Source organism: Cygnus atratus, chromosome 3, assembly GCF_013377495.2.
Source record: "Cygnus atratus isolate AKBS03 ecotype Queensland, Australia chromosome 3, CAtr_DNAZoo_HiC_assembly, whole genome shotgun sequence".
In the NCBI taxonomy this organism is placed as follows: Eukaryota; Metazoa; Chordata; class Aves; order Anseriformes; family Anatidae; genus Cygnus; species Cygnus atratus.
In genome coordinates, this window is record NC_066364.1 from 77,184,733 (window position 1) to 77,200,860 (window position 16,128).

The following is a 16,128-nucleotide window of genomic DNA, read 5'->3' on the forward strand; positions in this document are numbered from 1 at the left end:
AGGGAAAGATGCTTTCAGATTTTCTATTTCATAAGAGTTTAGAAAATAAATAGTAGAATTTTCTGTCCTGTTCTAGCAAATACAGTTATTCTGTTACAGCTGAACATGAAAAAGAATAGTCTTCATATTTCTAAACCTAATCCATTCAGCCTGCATGCTCTAAACTTATGTTTTTGTTGGCTCTCTTAGATACTGTCCCCACTAGGACGAATCAGTGAAGCATTATCTGATCTCACCAAAGCTATTCAGCTACAGCCATCGGCACGGCTTTACAGGCATAGAGGCACTCTGTACTTCATATCTGAGGTTAGTGGATTTGGGTGGTTCTGTTTGGTTCTGGTCATGTGGGTGTTGCTGTTGTTGTCTTTTTTTTTTTGTTTGTTTTCTTGTGTGTTTTTTATACCTGTTGCTACTTTTGTTCAAGACCATCTTTCCTATTTAAATGGAGGGGGGGGAAGCCTTGTTTTTCCTGTATTTAAATTTCCAACAGTTCAAAGATATTATTCAAGGATTTCATCTGCATTTCTATTTAATGCAGAGAAGCAGAGGGCAACTACATGGTTTACCTTGCGTGCGTGTCTCCAGTTATTGCGTGTTTGAGGAATAGGATATGGATAAAGAATTAGATTTATAACCTCCAGTTGCATTTAAGTATTATTATTAAATACCAGTCTAAAAAGGAAAAGCTATGGCCATCACAGTAACTACTATATATGCTTAAAAAAAAATCTAATATCCTGTTTTGTTATGTAATCAGTTTGTGTTGATATTCTTACGCTTTGAAGATAAGTTACTCATTTTAAATTAAAGATTGTCTGAATTCTAAATAACTGACAGCTCACTGTACTCTGATCTGTCTCTGTGTCTAGTCTTTTTTTCCATTTACTTTGTTTTATACAGCACTCACTGAAAAGAAAGTTGAAAGTGCATTATCCATTCCTTATTTGTTGATATTCTGAGTGGCAGTTTACAATCATTGCTGCTTGGCCCTGAGAGTAACTTCATATGTCAAAGAAAATTCTGTAGTTTAACTTTATGAGAATACAAATATATATTACTCTTTATTTGTGTAGTGTTTCTTCTGTCATTTAAAATCTACTTTATCACAGGATTATGCAACAGCCCACGAAGATTTTCAGCACTCACTGGAACTGAACAGAAATCAGCCTATAGCTATGCTTTATAAAGGCTTAACCTTTTTTCACAGAGGACTCTTGAAGGTAAAGTTATGTTAAATAACAATTCTCTATTTGAGGTTATTTCCAAAAAATAGTTGTAGAAATCTCATTTGGTGTTGATATACATATTTCTCTCACATAAAAACTTTTTAAAGGCAAAGGAGTACAAGCAAAATGAAATTGTTTTTGGTCCAATTCTAACAATGTAATGCTTCATAATACGACATGTAAGTACTGCTGGTCTTGATGGATATTGGTAAATCAGTCATAACTGATGATGTGTTTATGTGGTGCTTTCAAAGATGTTTGTATTTTGCATCTCTGTTGAGATCTGCATGGTTATATTAAACTCTTTTTTTCATGAAAAAAAGACTCCTTAGAGGAGTCTATGAATGGGAAAGGGATGAAGAGGAAAATAATGTTAAATTCTTTCTTGAATGAGCTAGAAACAAGCTATTATTCAAAGAAACCAGGAATAGAGAACCCTGCATCCGTGCCTGTGTATTTTAGTTATAAGTTGATTCTGAAATGCTCATAAGTAAATAGAGGGAACATAATTGCTCCCTCAGACTCTAAAATGAGCAGAGAAGTTGTTTCCTTTTTCAGTCAACTGAAACCAATTTGAGAAGCAAAGATGTAACTGTGACTCCTAAATTCCAACAGAGTGGATTTTTTTTGCCTTTACTAACAGCTTGGAATTCAGTAAAAGTTTGTATGAAGAAAGCCTGACAGAACCAGGAGACAACCCAGAACTCCTGGGTTTCAGCCCAGTATCTTTCATAGTTTATCACTACCCTTTTTGTATCCAAGCTGGTATTTTCCCCTCACACACACACACTCACTGTACAAGGTGAGAGCTCCAGGTTGTCATTGAACTTACTGTCTGTATCTTATCTCAGTCAAGTGAGGTACTTACAAATAATAGTTGGATTGAATTTCTGATTCTTGGTGTAGACAGCCAAAAGCCCAGAAAGTGAAAATGGAAATATAACTGACAAGAATAAATAATGCCTCAATTTTCAAGACAGGAACAATTCTTTCTTCTTTCAGATTTGCAAATCAACACAATTCTATGCATTCTTCCACCCCAATTTTTTTCTTCTTGGAGGAAGTATCTTACCCATTATTGCTCTTTCATCCCTCTCTAATATTCTGGTTCTGAGAGACTGGAAATGCAGAGCCACTAAGTAACAGGCATACCTCAACTCTTGTTTATCCTCTAATAACTTACAGTCGGGATCAGACTGTTTCTTAAAGCAAGGCTGTACAGGTCATCTCTTAGGTTTTACTAGGCTTGCTGGAAACTGAGCTTTGGCTCAATTTGGGAGGGTGTTAATTTTTGAGGGGTGTTAATTTTTGAGTGAAAAGTCATTGCTTTCGGGGATAATCTTCTGGCATTTGGAACTTATCTAGAGCACACAAGATGGTCAGTAATGGTAGGTGACTATCTTATATTTTTGTTCAGTAAGTATTTTGGTGCTTCTAGTAGTTAGTACTCAGAGTATATTTGATGCCTGTTCTAAATAAGAATCTTGATAGGGTTTATACTAACTCTCTACAGGTAACTTAAGTCTTACAAAGTTTTGATGAATAACTAAATCCATGGCAAGTAACTATTGAGGATGCTAAAATGGCATGGATGTAATAAGCGACAAAACTTTTCTGTTATCTCTCTATAGGAAGCCATTGAGTCTTTCAAAGAAGCTCTGAAGCAGAAAGCAGACTTCATAGATGCATATAAAAGTCTGGGACAAGCCTACAGGTAAGGACATTCAGAAATAGTTTTAAATTTCTTCTGATTGTATTCTTTAAAAAGCACTCCTAAATTTCACAGGTTTCACACGTTACAAAACCGTGCAGAATCATCTGTCCTTGATAGCTCCTATGGCCAGTATGGCTATGTCAGCATGTGTTCAATAGAAATAATTTTCAGGTTTGCTCTGTAGTTTTAATTCAGTCCCTTGCAGCCGTGGATCAAAGGTTAGGTGAATGGCAGATATCAGTAAGATGGGAACATAAAATAGTCATCAAGTGAATATATCTCTGCACATTGTAGTTCTTTTCCCAACCTGCTGTGTCTTGTCAACTTTTTATTTCATATTTTAAATTACTATTTTTGGAAAGTACTGATCTGCAGCAGAAATGCTGTTGCAGCATAAACATCTTCTGTGTACCAAGGGTTAAATGGGGTAGGGATGGTACACAAGCATTTAGTACAGATTTTAGTTATGTGGTCGTGGCTGTATGCTTCCTTCAGCATACAGAAAGTGCAGTATTTACTGAAAGCAGTGAATTACATTTATTACATTATTTTTTTATTATTAGCTTTGTGGACTTGTGCCTTATTTATCACAGTCTCTGCATTCTGAACTCAATATAATGGTTAGTTTCCTCATGAGTTTTTCTGTGGTATTTGTTACTGTGGTGTGTGAATACTTTTCAGGTGCTAATGAATTGTCAGTAATTTAGCCTGGAACATGGGTAGGTGCCTTTTTACATTTCCAATAAATCCTTTAACTCTATTGTTCTGTGTTTTGGATGTGAGACTCTCTCTCTCTCTCATCTGTTCTATCCTGTGTCCAAGAAACTTCAGTCTGTAGAAGTTTTACTTTGAGGGATGGGGGCAGGGGGGAAACAAGCTTTTTAAAGTTTCATTTTGCAGTGGATTGTTGTCTTACAAAGCAAAAGTCACTAAATCAGAGCATTCCAATCAGCTGAAGTATGTTGCTTTTCTCCCTTCTCACTGTCCACTACACTCAAAAGTTCTCTGGTCCTCAGGAAATAATGGTAGAAGGATTGTAAAGGAAACTGTTCATTTCTTGTTTTGCTTGGTTTTTGTTTTATTACACTTAATATGCAAAGCACAATTACTGTTGACTTCTAAAATGCTCAGCAGTTAGATAAGGAATCTCAGCCAACAACCAGAAGATGAATGGAATATTGTTTAATAACAGAGGGGACTATAACTAGAGGCCAACTATGAAAGTCTGAAATACTTTCCCATAAACACACAGGTGTTATGATAGGCAGAAATAATATCTGAGTTCTCCAGGACAGCCGTTAGTTAACATTAGCTGACAGATTCTTTTTTCCTTCTAAAATTGTGTATTTTAAGTTCACACCTTCTTTCTTCTACATTTCAAACGTGGTGCTTAAAAAAATCTTTTAAAGATTTTTTTTTTTTTGTAGTGGAAGTAGGCAATTCTGAGTCTCTGATTTGTCCTTCTCCACAACATCAGTTATGGCATTTTGCTTAATTTCTGCTTTGAGTCTAGTGACTTCTGTGTTCGTGCATGTGTTTGAAACAGAAGAGCTGTGGTTAATCACTGATCTATCTAAAAATTCTTTTTGGCAAATGTATTTAAAACTAGTTAATGTTGTTAGTCTTTTCCAGCATTGCTAGTTTGGATTAATTTCAGGTAATGTAATTTGACCTAGAAAGAACTTCAAGATCTTAAATTTTAAAAATCAGTCTCCTGGATAAATATTTGAGGAAAAAATTACTTGTGTACTATTTCTATTTTTGTTTATTCTGGATAGTAAAAACAGCCACAGAGAAACTAAAAGCTGTCCTGACCATGGAGTAAGTTGCTACGTTTGTTAGTATGTTTTTAGTTTCATCTTTCAAACACCACATGCTTTCTTCTTATTCAACATTTTAAGTATTTTGTATATTAAATAAAGTGTTTATATAAAAAAGTTAAAAGATCTGTCACAGATTTGCAAAAAATGCATTCTTAGAAAATGCAGTTTTGGTTCTGTTAGGTTCTGAAAGCCATACTTAGAGTATTTTTTTTAATGGTTTATGTCCATTCAGAATTGTGGAAGATTTTTGTGGGCTTGTGGCATTGCATATTAGAGTACACTTTTCAGCTAGTAAAAACTGTGTGCAGCCGTTACTACCATTGAAGAACAGTTAGAGAATTACGGCTTTTCCTAAAGAAATTTTCTATTAGTATTGCATTCCATTTTAATGATATCCCCGGTGGACAGATGAAAGTAGCTTTTAACAAGCAATTTTGTTGTCACTGTTACCTTCTGTATTCTTCACTTTATACTTTATGGAATTCTCTAGGGAACTTGGCAACTTTGATGCTGCTACAGAGAGCTTCCAGAAGGCTTTGCTGCTAAATCAAAATCATGTTCAGACATTACAGCTCAAAGGAATGATGCTTTATCATCATGGTAGCTTAGATGAAGCACTGAAGAATTTTAAGGTATGTAGTGTAAGACCCACTTTAAATAAGAAATCAAACTATTTTAACAAAAATGAGTATATAAGAAATGTTTTAAAAAAGACAAATTTCAAGTTTTACATTCTGAATGCAGATAGGAATGTGCATTTGAATTAAAATGCAGTTTAAGTCTGTCATAAAAGATTTATTAAAACCTTACAGTTCAAAATTAAAAATAAAATTTGGCTAAAACTAAGATACTTCTTCTAACTGCTTTATGAATTTCTAAAACCCTGCTCTGGTTGAAATGTTTTATGTTTTTTTGAAACTGGTAATTGTGTTCTAGCTAATATTTTACTTCGGGTTGAAACCTAAATGATTTTTTGTTCCTGGGGAAGAAAGGATTTAGTCTTCTTCATAATTTTAAGCTTAAACTATGCATATGAAGAAAGTTCCAGCGTTTTGGAACAATAATTTCTGAGGCATTTTCTGTGTTTTGAAACAACTTGCAGTATGTAGTTATCCACTGACCTTGAAAAAAAAGTGCCTAATTCCATAGGTAAGTAAAATCTCACCCCTTTCCATGGACATTGAGTAACAGCCTCATTTTAGAGGCAGAACAATAATGATACAGACACGTGGTTAACATTTGCTTTTAAAACAATAATTGGAATGAGATGTGGACATGACTATATCCCTTGCTGAATGAGACCGTGCTTATTCCAAGGATAACACTTCCTTAGTCATTACATATTCCTCTTGTGTAACACAATTTGTAGATACTGGTATAATTGAAAAGATGCTTTAACTTCTAAGGCAGAGATGCTCCTCTAAAGAGAGGTAATTGTTAGAAAAAGAATCAGAGCATTGTTTGAATGAATGAATATCAATTTGCTGTGTGTTTAACATACAGTAAATATTTGACTAACGTAATGAAGTGTACTAATGCATGAACTAATGAAGATATCACACCATTTCTCCAATCCATATGTTGAACTAGTCAAAAAAAAAACCACATTAATATAGTGAGTGTTTTTTTCTAGTTTCATTCAACTAATGAAACTAGCGCTATTATCATTAGTGCAAACACTATCTACTTTCATAACAATCAGTGTGATCAAAAGCATATTTGCACTGGCATTTCCTTTTCTTTAGTAAAGCTGGAAATGTTTTTCTTCACTAGCAATTTAAGTGCCCAGAAGAATTTGAAAGAAACCTTTGATGGAAAGTACTTCTTAATAATCAGTAAATCTTTTCATTAGTGGAGGTCTTCTGATGAAACAGGTTAGCTTATTTGAAGATTCTCATTCTCCGTTTCTTGATTTGTGGGTGCTTTATTCCTTTAACCTTCTAGAGGTGTCTACAGCTAGAACCATACAATGAAGTATGCCAGTATATGAAAGGACTCAGCCATGTTGCAATGGGACAGTTTTATGAAGGCATAAAAGCTCAGACTAAAGTTATGTTAAATGATCCACTACCAGGCCAGAAAGCCAGCCCAGAATATCTGAAAGTGAAATATCTCCGAGGTGAGTTGAATTTTTTTTTCCTTAAATCCTGTAAGAACCCTGAAAGTGCAAGTGTGGTTATAATTATGGCCATTTGAAGGAAACGTTGTACATCCTGAGGAGCACTGTAGAGTGTATCATCCAAAAAATGTACACACTTGCTTGTTCATGCAGTTAAAAGCTGGCACCGTAAACCAAATGCATGTTTCTGTGAAATGGTAAAGTGGTACTTAGCTAAAGTAGGTTTATTTCTGTCTTGGAAATTAGCTAATAACAAAACTTGATTATTGAAGAGTGATACCTTATTTAAGTTATGTTGGATAACCGACAAATATATAATCTGTTTTCTGGTCTTACATAATTACGGAAGTAGAATGATCATGCAAACAGTATTTAATTTTATTTCTTTCCTCCAGAGTATTCTAGATACTTGCATGCACATTTGGATACCCCTCTTACAGAGTATAATATTGATATAGATCTTCCTGGAAATTTCAAGGACCACTGGGCCAAAAATCTTCCTTTTCTTATAGAAAATTATGAAGAACAGCCAGGGTTACAGCCACATATAAAGTGAGCAATTTTATTTTTTTTAAGCCTACTCAAAATGCTTTTTTTTCTGCTTGACTTTTAACAATGTTATCCTGAGGCACTTATACTGTGGAAATCCAGTGAGTGTAGGTTCTTTCCAAAATTGTAGTGACTGGAGTTGATTCAGTTCGTAAGAGAGGAAGAATGAAACTTACGATGACTTTTTTTCAATTTGATCTTCACGTAAGCATTGTTTCACATGATTGTTTCACATCATACAGCTTTAATGATTTACCATTCTGTTTTCTGTGCAATTAATGTTAAGGCATTGAAAAGTTTGAGATGCTTAGTGCAGTGTTATGTAGCACCCTTACTACAGTTTCTTGCTATGTGCTAAATTTTATTTTGTTAGAGGTGTAATTTCTCAACTATTAAATAGATTTGTTAATAACAGATGGGTTTCACTGGGAAAATATTCTCCAGTACAATTTAGATAACCCATATTTTAGGGGGAGCATAATATCAGCTAACAGAGCAGGGGATTTATTAGACTAGTCTTTGGAAATATGCACTTAAAGGAAGGATAGCAATTTCTCCTGATATAAATGAATTTATAGATATATTCTCACTTATTCCCTCTGTGTAAAAGTAATGCTGAGTTAAAAACATACGGCTTTTGTGCTAAAATGATAGATTCTATTACATATACACAAGAAGCTTTTACGGAATTAAGGGATAATTTGCAGAATAAGACTTCCAGTTTCTATATGTATGCTTTCCTTACTTAGTGTTGAGGTTTCTCAGGTAAGTGTGACATTGAAGGACGGTGTATTATTGGTTAACTTTTAGTGCCACTTACTATGAGAAAGTCTGAAGGCGAAATAGTTTTTGACAATAATAAGATCAGTAGGATGAGGATTTGATTTGAGGTACTGAGTATAACTGCCATATACTATGTATGTTTAGTGAGGTGGGAGGAGAAATGAGTGTCAAAAATTCAGTTTTTGAGTATTTCCCACGTGAACAGTATGGATTACCAGACAAACAAATTGTGTTTTATAACTTTCAGGACCTATGTTGCCAAGTTATGTCTGATGTATGTTTTTCTCCTCTGTAAGAGATGTGTTATTTCAGAATTTTGAAAGCTATAAGACTGATGTGCAAGAACTCATATGTGTAGCTGATCATCTGGGTTCCATGATGCAGTATGAGACACCAGGATTTCTTCCAAATAAAAGAATACATAGAGGTATACTGAAAAAGCTCTGTGAACTTGAGAATTAAAAAATTAATGTGGTTACAATTTAATGCCATGCCTTTGCTATCTGCAAACTGGTCTTAAGCTCTACTCATTTCAGATACTTATATAAAAAGTTTAAAATGAAAATAATTATATCAACAAATTTCCTGGAAAACATGATCTCCCAGTTTTTATTGATACGGGCAGTTTCTTCTGTAAATACATCACTTCCCTGCTTCAGTTTTCCTGTCTGTACAAAAAGAAGTGTGTGGTTCTAATTGCTTTTCTGTTTTTGTTGTTGTTTGTCCTTCTCTCCTCCTCCTCCCAGCAATGGGATTGGCTACTTTAGAAGTAATGCAAGCTGTGCAACGGACATGGGCAAACTCAAAAGTTCGGATGAATGGGAAAACTAGACTGATGCAGTGGAGGGATATGTTTGATATTGCTGTGAAGTGGCGAAGGTAATGTTAAAGAAGAGAGAAAACAAGCCTTAAGTTGTAATAATGGTGCATGCTTCAATTAACCAAAGGGCTGGAGTCCGAACAGGTAGAACAATAGTTCTTTCTTTGCTAGAAACAGGTGAATAAACTAAAGGGAGTCAGTCTTAGCCTATATACTCAAATGTATCTTTGTGCATATCTTGATCCAATCTGAAGAATCCAATGCATTCCATAAAGGGCTTTGTAACAATAACTAATCTAAATGAAGAGCTCAGACTGAGGCATTCTGGGGTTAGAGGGATTCTTTACGTGGTGTGCTGTTTCATTTTATTTTTTTTAAATTCTTCATGGAAAAAGAGTAGACTAAAACAAAAGTGTGTCGCTAATGTGGAGAGGATGGATGAGTTTTGGTAGGTAAACACAAATAGATCATTCAAAGGTAATTAAGATCAAACCAAATAAGGTGTGTTTTTTTTAAATACCTCATTATATCTTCTATTAATTCTCAATTACTTTCACATTAAACTCTTATCAGAAGTAGAAATACTTTTTTTTAAAAAAAATAAAGTTCTACAGAATATATTTTAAATCGTCTTGAAGACTTTTTTTTTTTTAATGTTTACTTGTTTTTTCTACCCCATCTCTATGGAAAAATTGCACTAACTGATTGCTGGAGACCTGAATCTGATTATCTCTTGCTATTGCAAATATCAGTTATGGTTTTTTTTTCATTAGTGTACAACTAGCAAGAACGCTTTTTGCCTAAATAATTATTTGTTTGAATAAATTCATTTTTTGTTACGTTTTTAATCTATGAAGTTATTAGCAAAATACTCCATAGTGCTGCTTTTCTGAACAGCCTTTTGGAACATCTTGCTTTCCCATTTGGAGATTGATAGGTTTGGCGAAAGGATTGCTCTAGTTTTGTTTCAAATGCTGCCCAGTTGATTGAGCAGAAGTTGTCATAGTTAGTATTGTTTCTGAAACTGTTGGCCTTGAAGACAACAGACGTTTAACAGCAGTCTGTGACAATCTTGTCAGCTGAAATACTCAACATTCAAACTTTTTATTTTTTGTGTGATTGATTCTCATGAAATAATTCACAAAAATTGCGGTAATATGGACATGTAATGATGATCAGATTGGTCTCATCACATCAGGTTCCTCAGTAAGAAAAGTTACTAGCTTGGACTCTATAGATAAGACCAGTGGTCAATATAACTTTGCATCCTGTCAACAGCAAGAGCTAGTTGCAGGTTCATAAGAAAAAGTATAAGAGTAAAACAAGCACAAAACAATCATCCAGAATAGTTTCCCAGTCTGTCATAGTTTTCTGTGGCTTGTGCGTTTTCTTGAGTCAGAGGTGACCAATAACGTACTCAGAGTTGTAGAATCATAGAATGAGGCAGAGCTTACGTTTATCTGCTGTTATTCTGGCAGTAACAGCTGCAAAGAGCAAGAAGGAATTGAGGCATGTTTGATTTTTTTTGTTTTGTTTTGTTTAAGTCCAGAAAGACAAAATACAGCAGTCACCTCACTTGTATTGGTTTAATTCTTTATAGGTTTTTGGTTCCTAAAAATTTCTCCTTAGTTAACACCAGTGCATTAGAAACTAGCATACTGCAACGTCAAGCTCCCTACTGCACAGTATTCAATTTTGACATGAAGATTCCCATGACCTTCCAAGCAGTTAAGTCAGAGGTGACTCAGTGGACCTGGTACTAGACTTGCCCACATTTTTAGTTCTCATGCTGTGTGGGCATTTGTTTTCCTTAATACATCACTGATACTGAACTCGTTAATACTTAAGGTGAGCAATTCTGATGCAAAAAATTCTCCGCTAGAGCAAGTGAAGGCTGCCATAGGAGGAATCATGTGTATACCTTTATCAGTAGGAAGACATTCTTGTTTGTGGATTTAATGGGTTCTGTTGGCAATGAGAATCAGATTTTTCTTTTGTTCTATGCACCCTAAAAATGGAATCATTGTAGGCACGTTTGACTGAAGAATCCCAGTTACTGTAGGATAACTAATTTTCTTTGTTTATATGATAGTAGCAGCTAGAGGCCACAGTGGAGTCCCTGTTATACTTATTTCTTTTGTAAAGTAAAAGACAGTTGTGCTGCAAAGAGTCTATGGTCTAATAAAAGGCTAAAACAGGTAGGTGAAACAAACAAGAGGGTGAGGAAGGAATATAGTAACACTAGCGTTAATAGTTCTTGTGCAGATCAGCGAGGTATAATGAGGCAATTATTAGTAGCAATCGGATTGATAGCCACTTCTTAAAAATAGACCTGTGTGAGAGAACAAAGTTCAATTAGAAATATTACATGGAGTGAAACGTGCCAATGTTAACGTCCTTTGTCTTTGTAGGATAGCAGACCCTGACCAGCCTGTGCTTTGGTTGGACCAAATGCCTGCCCGAAGCCTTAGTAGAGGTTTTAATAATCACATTAATTTAATCAGGTATGAGAGTTTTGCCAAACAGCTTTTTCACACACACCAAGGCGCTGTACCAAAATCTACTGGTTGTTCATGAAACAGCATGCACATTAAGGACATATGTATCTAATACTATATTATTTGCTTTAATATTTATTTTTTATTTTCTAATGGAATATTTATTTATTGTGCACTCTTATTTTTCACTCATGACATTTTCTCTTCCTCCTGGATTTCAATTGTACAACTGAGTTACAGCAAGATAAAAAGTAGTACCTGGAAGGTGCATATTTTTACATGCTGTTTTTAATTCCCAAATGATCTATTTTTTACATTTAAGGTAAAGTTAATCACAGCTGTAATTATTGCAGATGATATTTCTTGAAGACAGTTGCAATTATTATGAAACAGAGCTATTTTATTGCCTTTATTCCCAATTTATAACAGGGAGGAAACAGTTTCTTTAGTTGTTCTCAAAGTAGGCCAAATTAAAGCAAAAATGACAAAATAAGTAACCTGTCAAAGGTAATAGGTGCATTTTCAAACAAAGCTCAAATTAAAGATTGAACCACTGTTGTACGTTCCATCTTCTCCCATTCTGCAAGACTCAGTAATGTACTCAAGGTAGTGCTACCTCCCACAAAGTGGTAGAAGTGTGAGAGACTCAGTGTGGCAACATCACTGTCAATCACAGGAGCAGAGTGTTTGTAACTAAATATGTAGCCAGATTACATCTTTTTTTTTTTTTCTCCCCCACTATGGTAAATATTGAATCTTTGATCTGTCATTCTGCTTTTATATCTACTTCTTCCTTTTTTGAGAATCTGCTTGGAAAAAGCAGGACAAGGGAAGCAAAGCCTTCTCAAGAATTTTCAAGTAAAAAAAGTGATATTCTGATGTTCACAAAGAGAAACTAATGATAATTCCTCCATGCTCATCCTACCATTCTACAAGGCTCCCCTTTACTTTAAGGAGCGATTACAATGTAGTTTTAAACTCCAGATTGCAATTGGTGGTTGCCCTTTAGGGATATACTCATTATTGGACAATCTTAGGCTTAGGCTTCTGTCTTCCCTCAAGTCAAGTGTTACATTTGGGCTCCAAACTCTGTCCATCTTTGCTGCATTCCTCTCTGCACACACACAAGCTCCAGCTGAAATCACAACAATCTATTCTTTGAGACAAGCGTGTCTTCCATGCTTCATCCATTTCTGTCTGTTTTTATTTTAAAATGGGAGAGGGGAAAGCTTAATTCTTAGGTAGACTAAGCTGGCAGAATACAAGGGCATTAATGTAGCAACACTTGATTACTATACTGAAATAACTTTAATATTAATTCTGAAGAAGTGCACCCTTGTCCAAGATCTCTGTCAGCAACTGTTTTTCACTGAGCAAAGCACATTAATTGCTAGTGTTCTCTGCTGATAGGAAAACAAAACTCACGATTTACTATTTCAGTTATTGTGGTGGTTCTGTAGAAATTTAAAATAAGCATTATGAACTTTGAGAATGATAGGCCCACAGTTTTAATCTTTTGGTTTTGGATCAGCCTTGACTTTTGGAGATCTCATCAGCATTTTGATTGTGCATTTTTTGACAGCAAATTAATGATTATCAGTGAATTACCATTTGGGGGCTTTTTTAGAGGGAACACTAGATTTGAAGCAGCCTTAAGAGTTAATCATGGTTTAGTACTGGCTGCTGACTGCATCCTTTTTGATCCTAGGAAGCAATACTTGTTTGATTATTCTGCAGCCCAAGTAATAGCTGTTTTCACAGAATCACAGAATCATCTAGGTTGGAAGAGACCTCCAAGATCACCTAGCCCAACCTCTGACCTAACACTAGCAAGTCCTCCACTAAACCATATTCCTAAGCTCTACATCTAAACGTCTTTTAAAGACCTCCAGGGATGGTGACTCCACCACTTCCCTGGGCAGCCCGTTCCAATGCCTAACAACCCTTTTGGTGAAGAAGTTCTTCCTAATATCCAACCTAAACCTCCCTTGGCGCAACTTTAGCCCATTCCCCCTCGTCCTGTCACCAGGCACGTGGGAGAATAGACCAACCCCCACCTCGCTACAGCCTCCTTTAAGGTACCTGTAGAGTGCGATAAGGTCTCCCCTGAGCCTCCTCTTCTCCAGACTGAACAATCCCAGCTCCCTCAGCCGCTCCTCATAAGACTTGTTCTCCAGACCCCTCACCAGCTTTGTTGCCCTTCTCTGGACTCGCTCGAGTACCTCGATGTCCTTGTAGCGAGGGGCCCAAAACTGAACACAGTACTCGAGGTGCGGCCTCACCAGAGCCAAGTACAGGGGGACGATCACTTTCCTAGACCTGCTGGCCACACTGTTTCTTATGCAAGCCAGGATGCTGTTGGCCTTCTTGGCCACCTGAGCACACTGCTGGCTCATATTCAGCCGACTATCAACCAATACTCCCAGGTCCTTCTCTGCCAGGCAGCTTTCTAACCACTCATCTCCCAGCCTGTAGCGCTGCTTGGGGTTGTTGTGCCCCAGGTGCAGGACCCGGCACTTGGCCTTGTTGAACCTCATACATTTGGCCTCAGCCCATCGGTCCAGCCTGTCCAGATCCTCCTGCAGAGCCTTCCTACCCTCAAGCAGGTCGACACACGCACTTAACTTGGTGTCGTCTGCAAACTGGTTAGCTTTCCATAGTGGTTTGTTTCTGATTTTGAATTCCCTCCTGATGACTTCACATGGGGCTCACCCCCATCTGGAGTACTGCTTTCAGCTCTAGGGCCCCCAGCACAAGAAGGACATGGAAGTATTAGAACAAGTCTAATAAAAACGACTTTCTCTAATAAAATGATTTTATCTAACAATAGAACACCAGTCTTTTGTTCTTTGTTCCAAGGGAATAGGATAGTTAACGGTTCCTGACACTAATTTGTTATGGGCCCTACTGCCAGAAGCTCAGATAATACTTAGTAGCGTACTAACTTAATAATATTTTGACATTCTGGCTGAGGGCATCCATTGTCTTGGAAGTATGTAAGAAATATAACTGCAAATACTGGGTGTAGTTCATACCAGTAACTACCATTTTTTCAGTTGTGCTGATTCAGTGTCTTATTGCACATAACATTTAGTATTCCTGTTTTGCCATGCATCTGTGCAGTTTATTTGGCAAAAATGAGGGCTAGGTAGCTCTAGGAGGGAGAGGGAGAGGAGTAATCTTTTAAACTAGCTAGCCACTGAAAGATTTGAAAAGTGGAACTTCCTTTCATTATTTTAGTATTCATGACAGATCTAGTCACACTGAGCTAATGCTGTCTCTAGTTTGTTTGATATAAATTGTACACCAGTAATTTCTGTGTGCAAAAATACTCGGATTAGGTACTTGTTAACATATGCTTTTTCTTTGCCTCGGAATTCTTTGTATTTACAGTCCACTATTGAATGATTTCTGGCAAAAAAAAAACACAAAACATTTTGCTGTGGAGGCACTAGGGATCAGCAAATTCTGGATTCAAGATTCTTTTCCAGAATGGTATAGTGATTGAAGAGTGTCAGAAAACAGTTTTGTTTTAATTTGGAGAGCTTTTAATAGAAGGTATTTAAGAGAAGTCTTGTACTTCACTATGTTTGATAGGCTTCCAGATCTTAACAGTTTCAAGATAGAAGTATATTGGCTATTGCTGCTTCTTTGTGGGTCTATACACAAGCACAACTCTGGCTGATCTCTCTTCTGGCAAGTGATCAAAGTTACCAAGTTTTATTTAAATTAAAGTGAATGTTCTTGAAAGTTTGAGTTATTTCTGTAGGCAAAACAAGGATTTGGGATCAGCTAAACATTAATAATATACTCAAGTGTTCTTACAAAAAAAAAAAAGTAAAGAAACTCTCTAGAAGAGTGCTGCTTTTGAAGTTTTGGTAGTAGTGCTTGTTAAACAAGGAGAAAGTGGTAATATACAGAAATTACATCTGACCACCCACTAAAAGTCTTTTCTCAGTACTGCTGCTTCTAGGTAGCCTTATAAAACGATAGGTCTGGTTTGGATGTATTTTCCAAGATGCCACTTAATTAAAATCCAGTTCCTTATTCTGACATGCTTCTGCCTGTTGTACAGATTTATTTATTTTTATACAAATGGAAAATGATGGGACGTACAACAAGGGCGAATTATGCGCAGAAATTTATCCTTCATCCTTTCTCTTTCTATTCCTCCCTCCATTTCCTATGTGCAGATTATGTATGTGTTCTAATTCTGTTCAGGTTTTTAAAGACTGATTCTGCAATTACTCTGAGACCAGGCCTACTAAAGTGTGTGATGGTGGAGTGAGACTTTAGGGAGTTAAGCTGCCAAAATCACTTACTCAGAGTGAATAAAAGCTAGGTGTGAACACCTTCCTGTGATTGACAGTGGTTTTGCTTCCTCAGAGAGCGATAACGTTTGCTTTATAAAATCTTGTTTTGTAGACTGGGAGAAGAGGAAGGACTTCTACAAATGCAATAATGGTATGTAATTTTTCCTCTCAGAGTGGTTATATAATACTAGTAGGTTTTTATCAGGTTTTTATTTATACTTTTCTTAGCATTCTATGGGGGAAAAAAACTTGTTTCCTTGTTCAACAGTTACTATTCCGAATT

General features: G+C 36.1%; 1 protein-coding gene across 2 annotated transcripts in view; it reads left to right on the forward strand.

The window, feature by feature from the left end:
• The window catches only part of TTC13 (tetratricopeptide repeat domain 13), a 39,898-nt gene that overhangs the window by 10,951 nt on the left and 12,819 nt on the right, over nucleotides 1-16,128 (forward strand). For both annotated transcript variants that reach the window (XM_035538352.2, XM_035538353.2), the window contains exons 7-15: nucleotides 190-306; nucleotides 1,110-1,220; nucleotides 2,858-2,940; nucleotides 5,254-5,395; nucleotides 6,708-6,882; nucleotides 7,278-7,434; nucleotides 8,511-8,641; nucleotides 8,961-9,093; nucleotides 11,446-11,538. In XM_035538352.2, coding sequence (XP_035394245.1) covers nucleotides 190-306; nucleotides 1,110-1,220; nucleotides 2,858-2,940; nucleotides 5,254-5,395; nucleotides 6,708-6,882; nucleotides 7,278-7,434; nucleotides 8,511-8,641; nucleotides 8,961-9,093; nucleotides 11,446-11,538 — 1,142 coding nt within the window. The remainder of the gene's footprint in view (nucleotides 1-189; nucleotides 307-1,109; nucleotides 1,221-2,857; nucleotides 2,941-5,253; nucleotides 5,396-6,707; nucleotides 6,883-7,277; nucleotides 7,435-8,510; nucleotides 8,642-8,960; nucleotides 9,094-11,445; nucleotides 11,539-16,128) is intronic.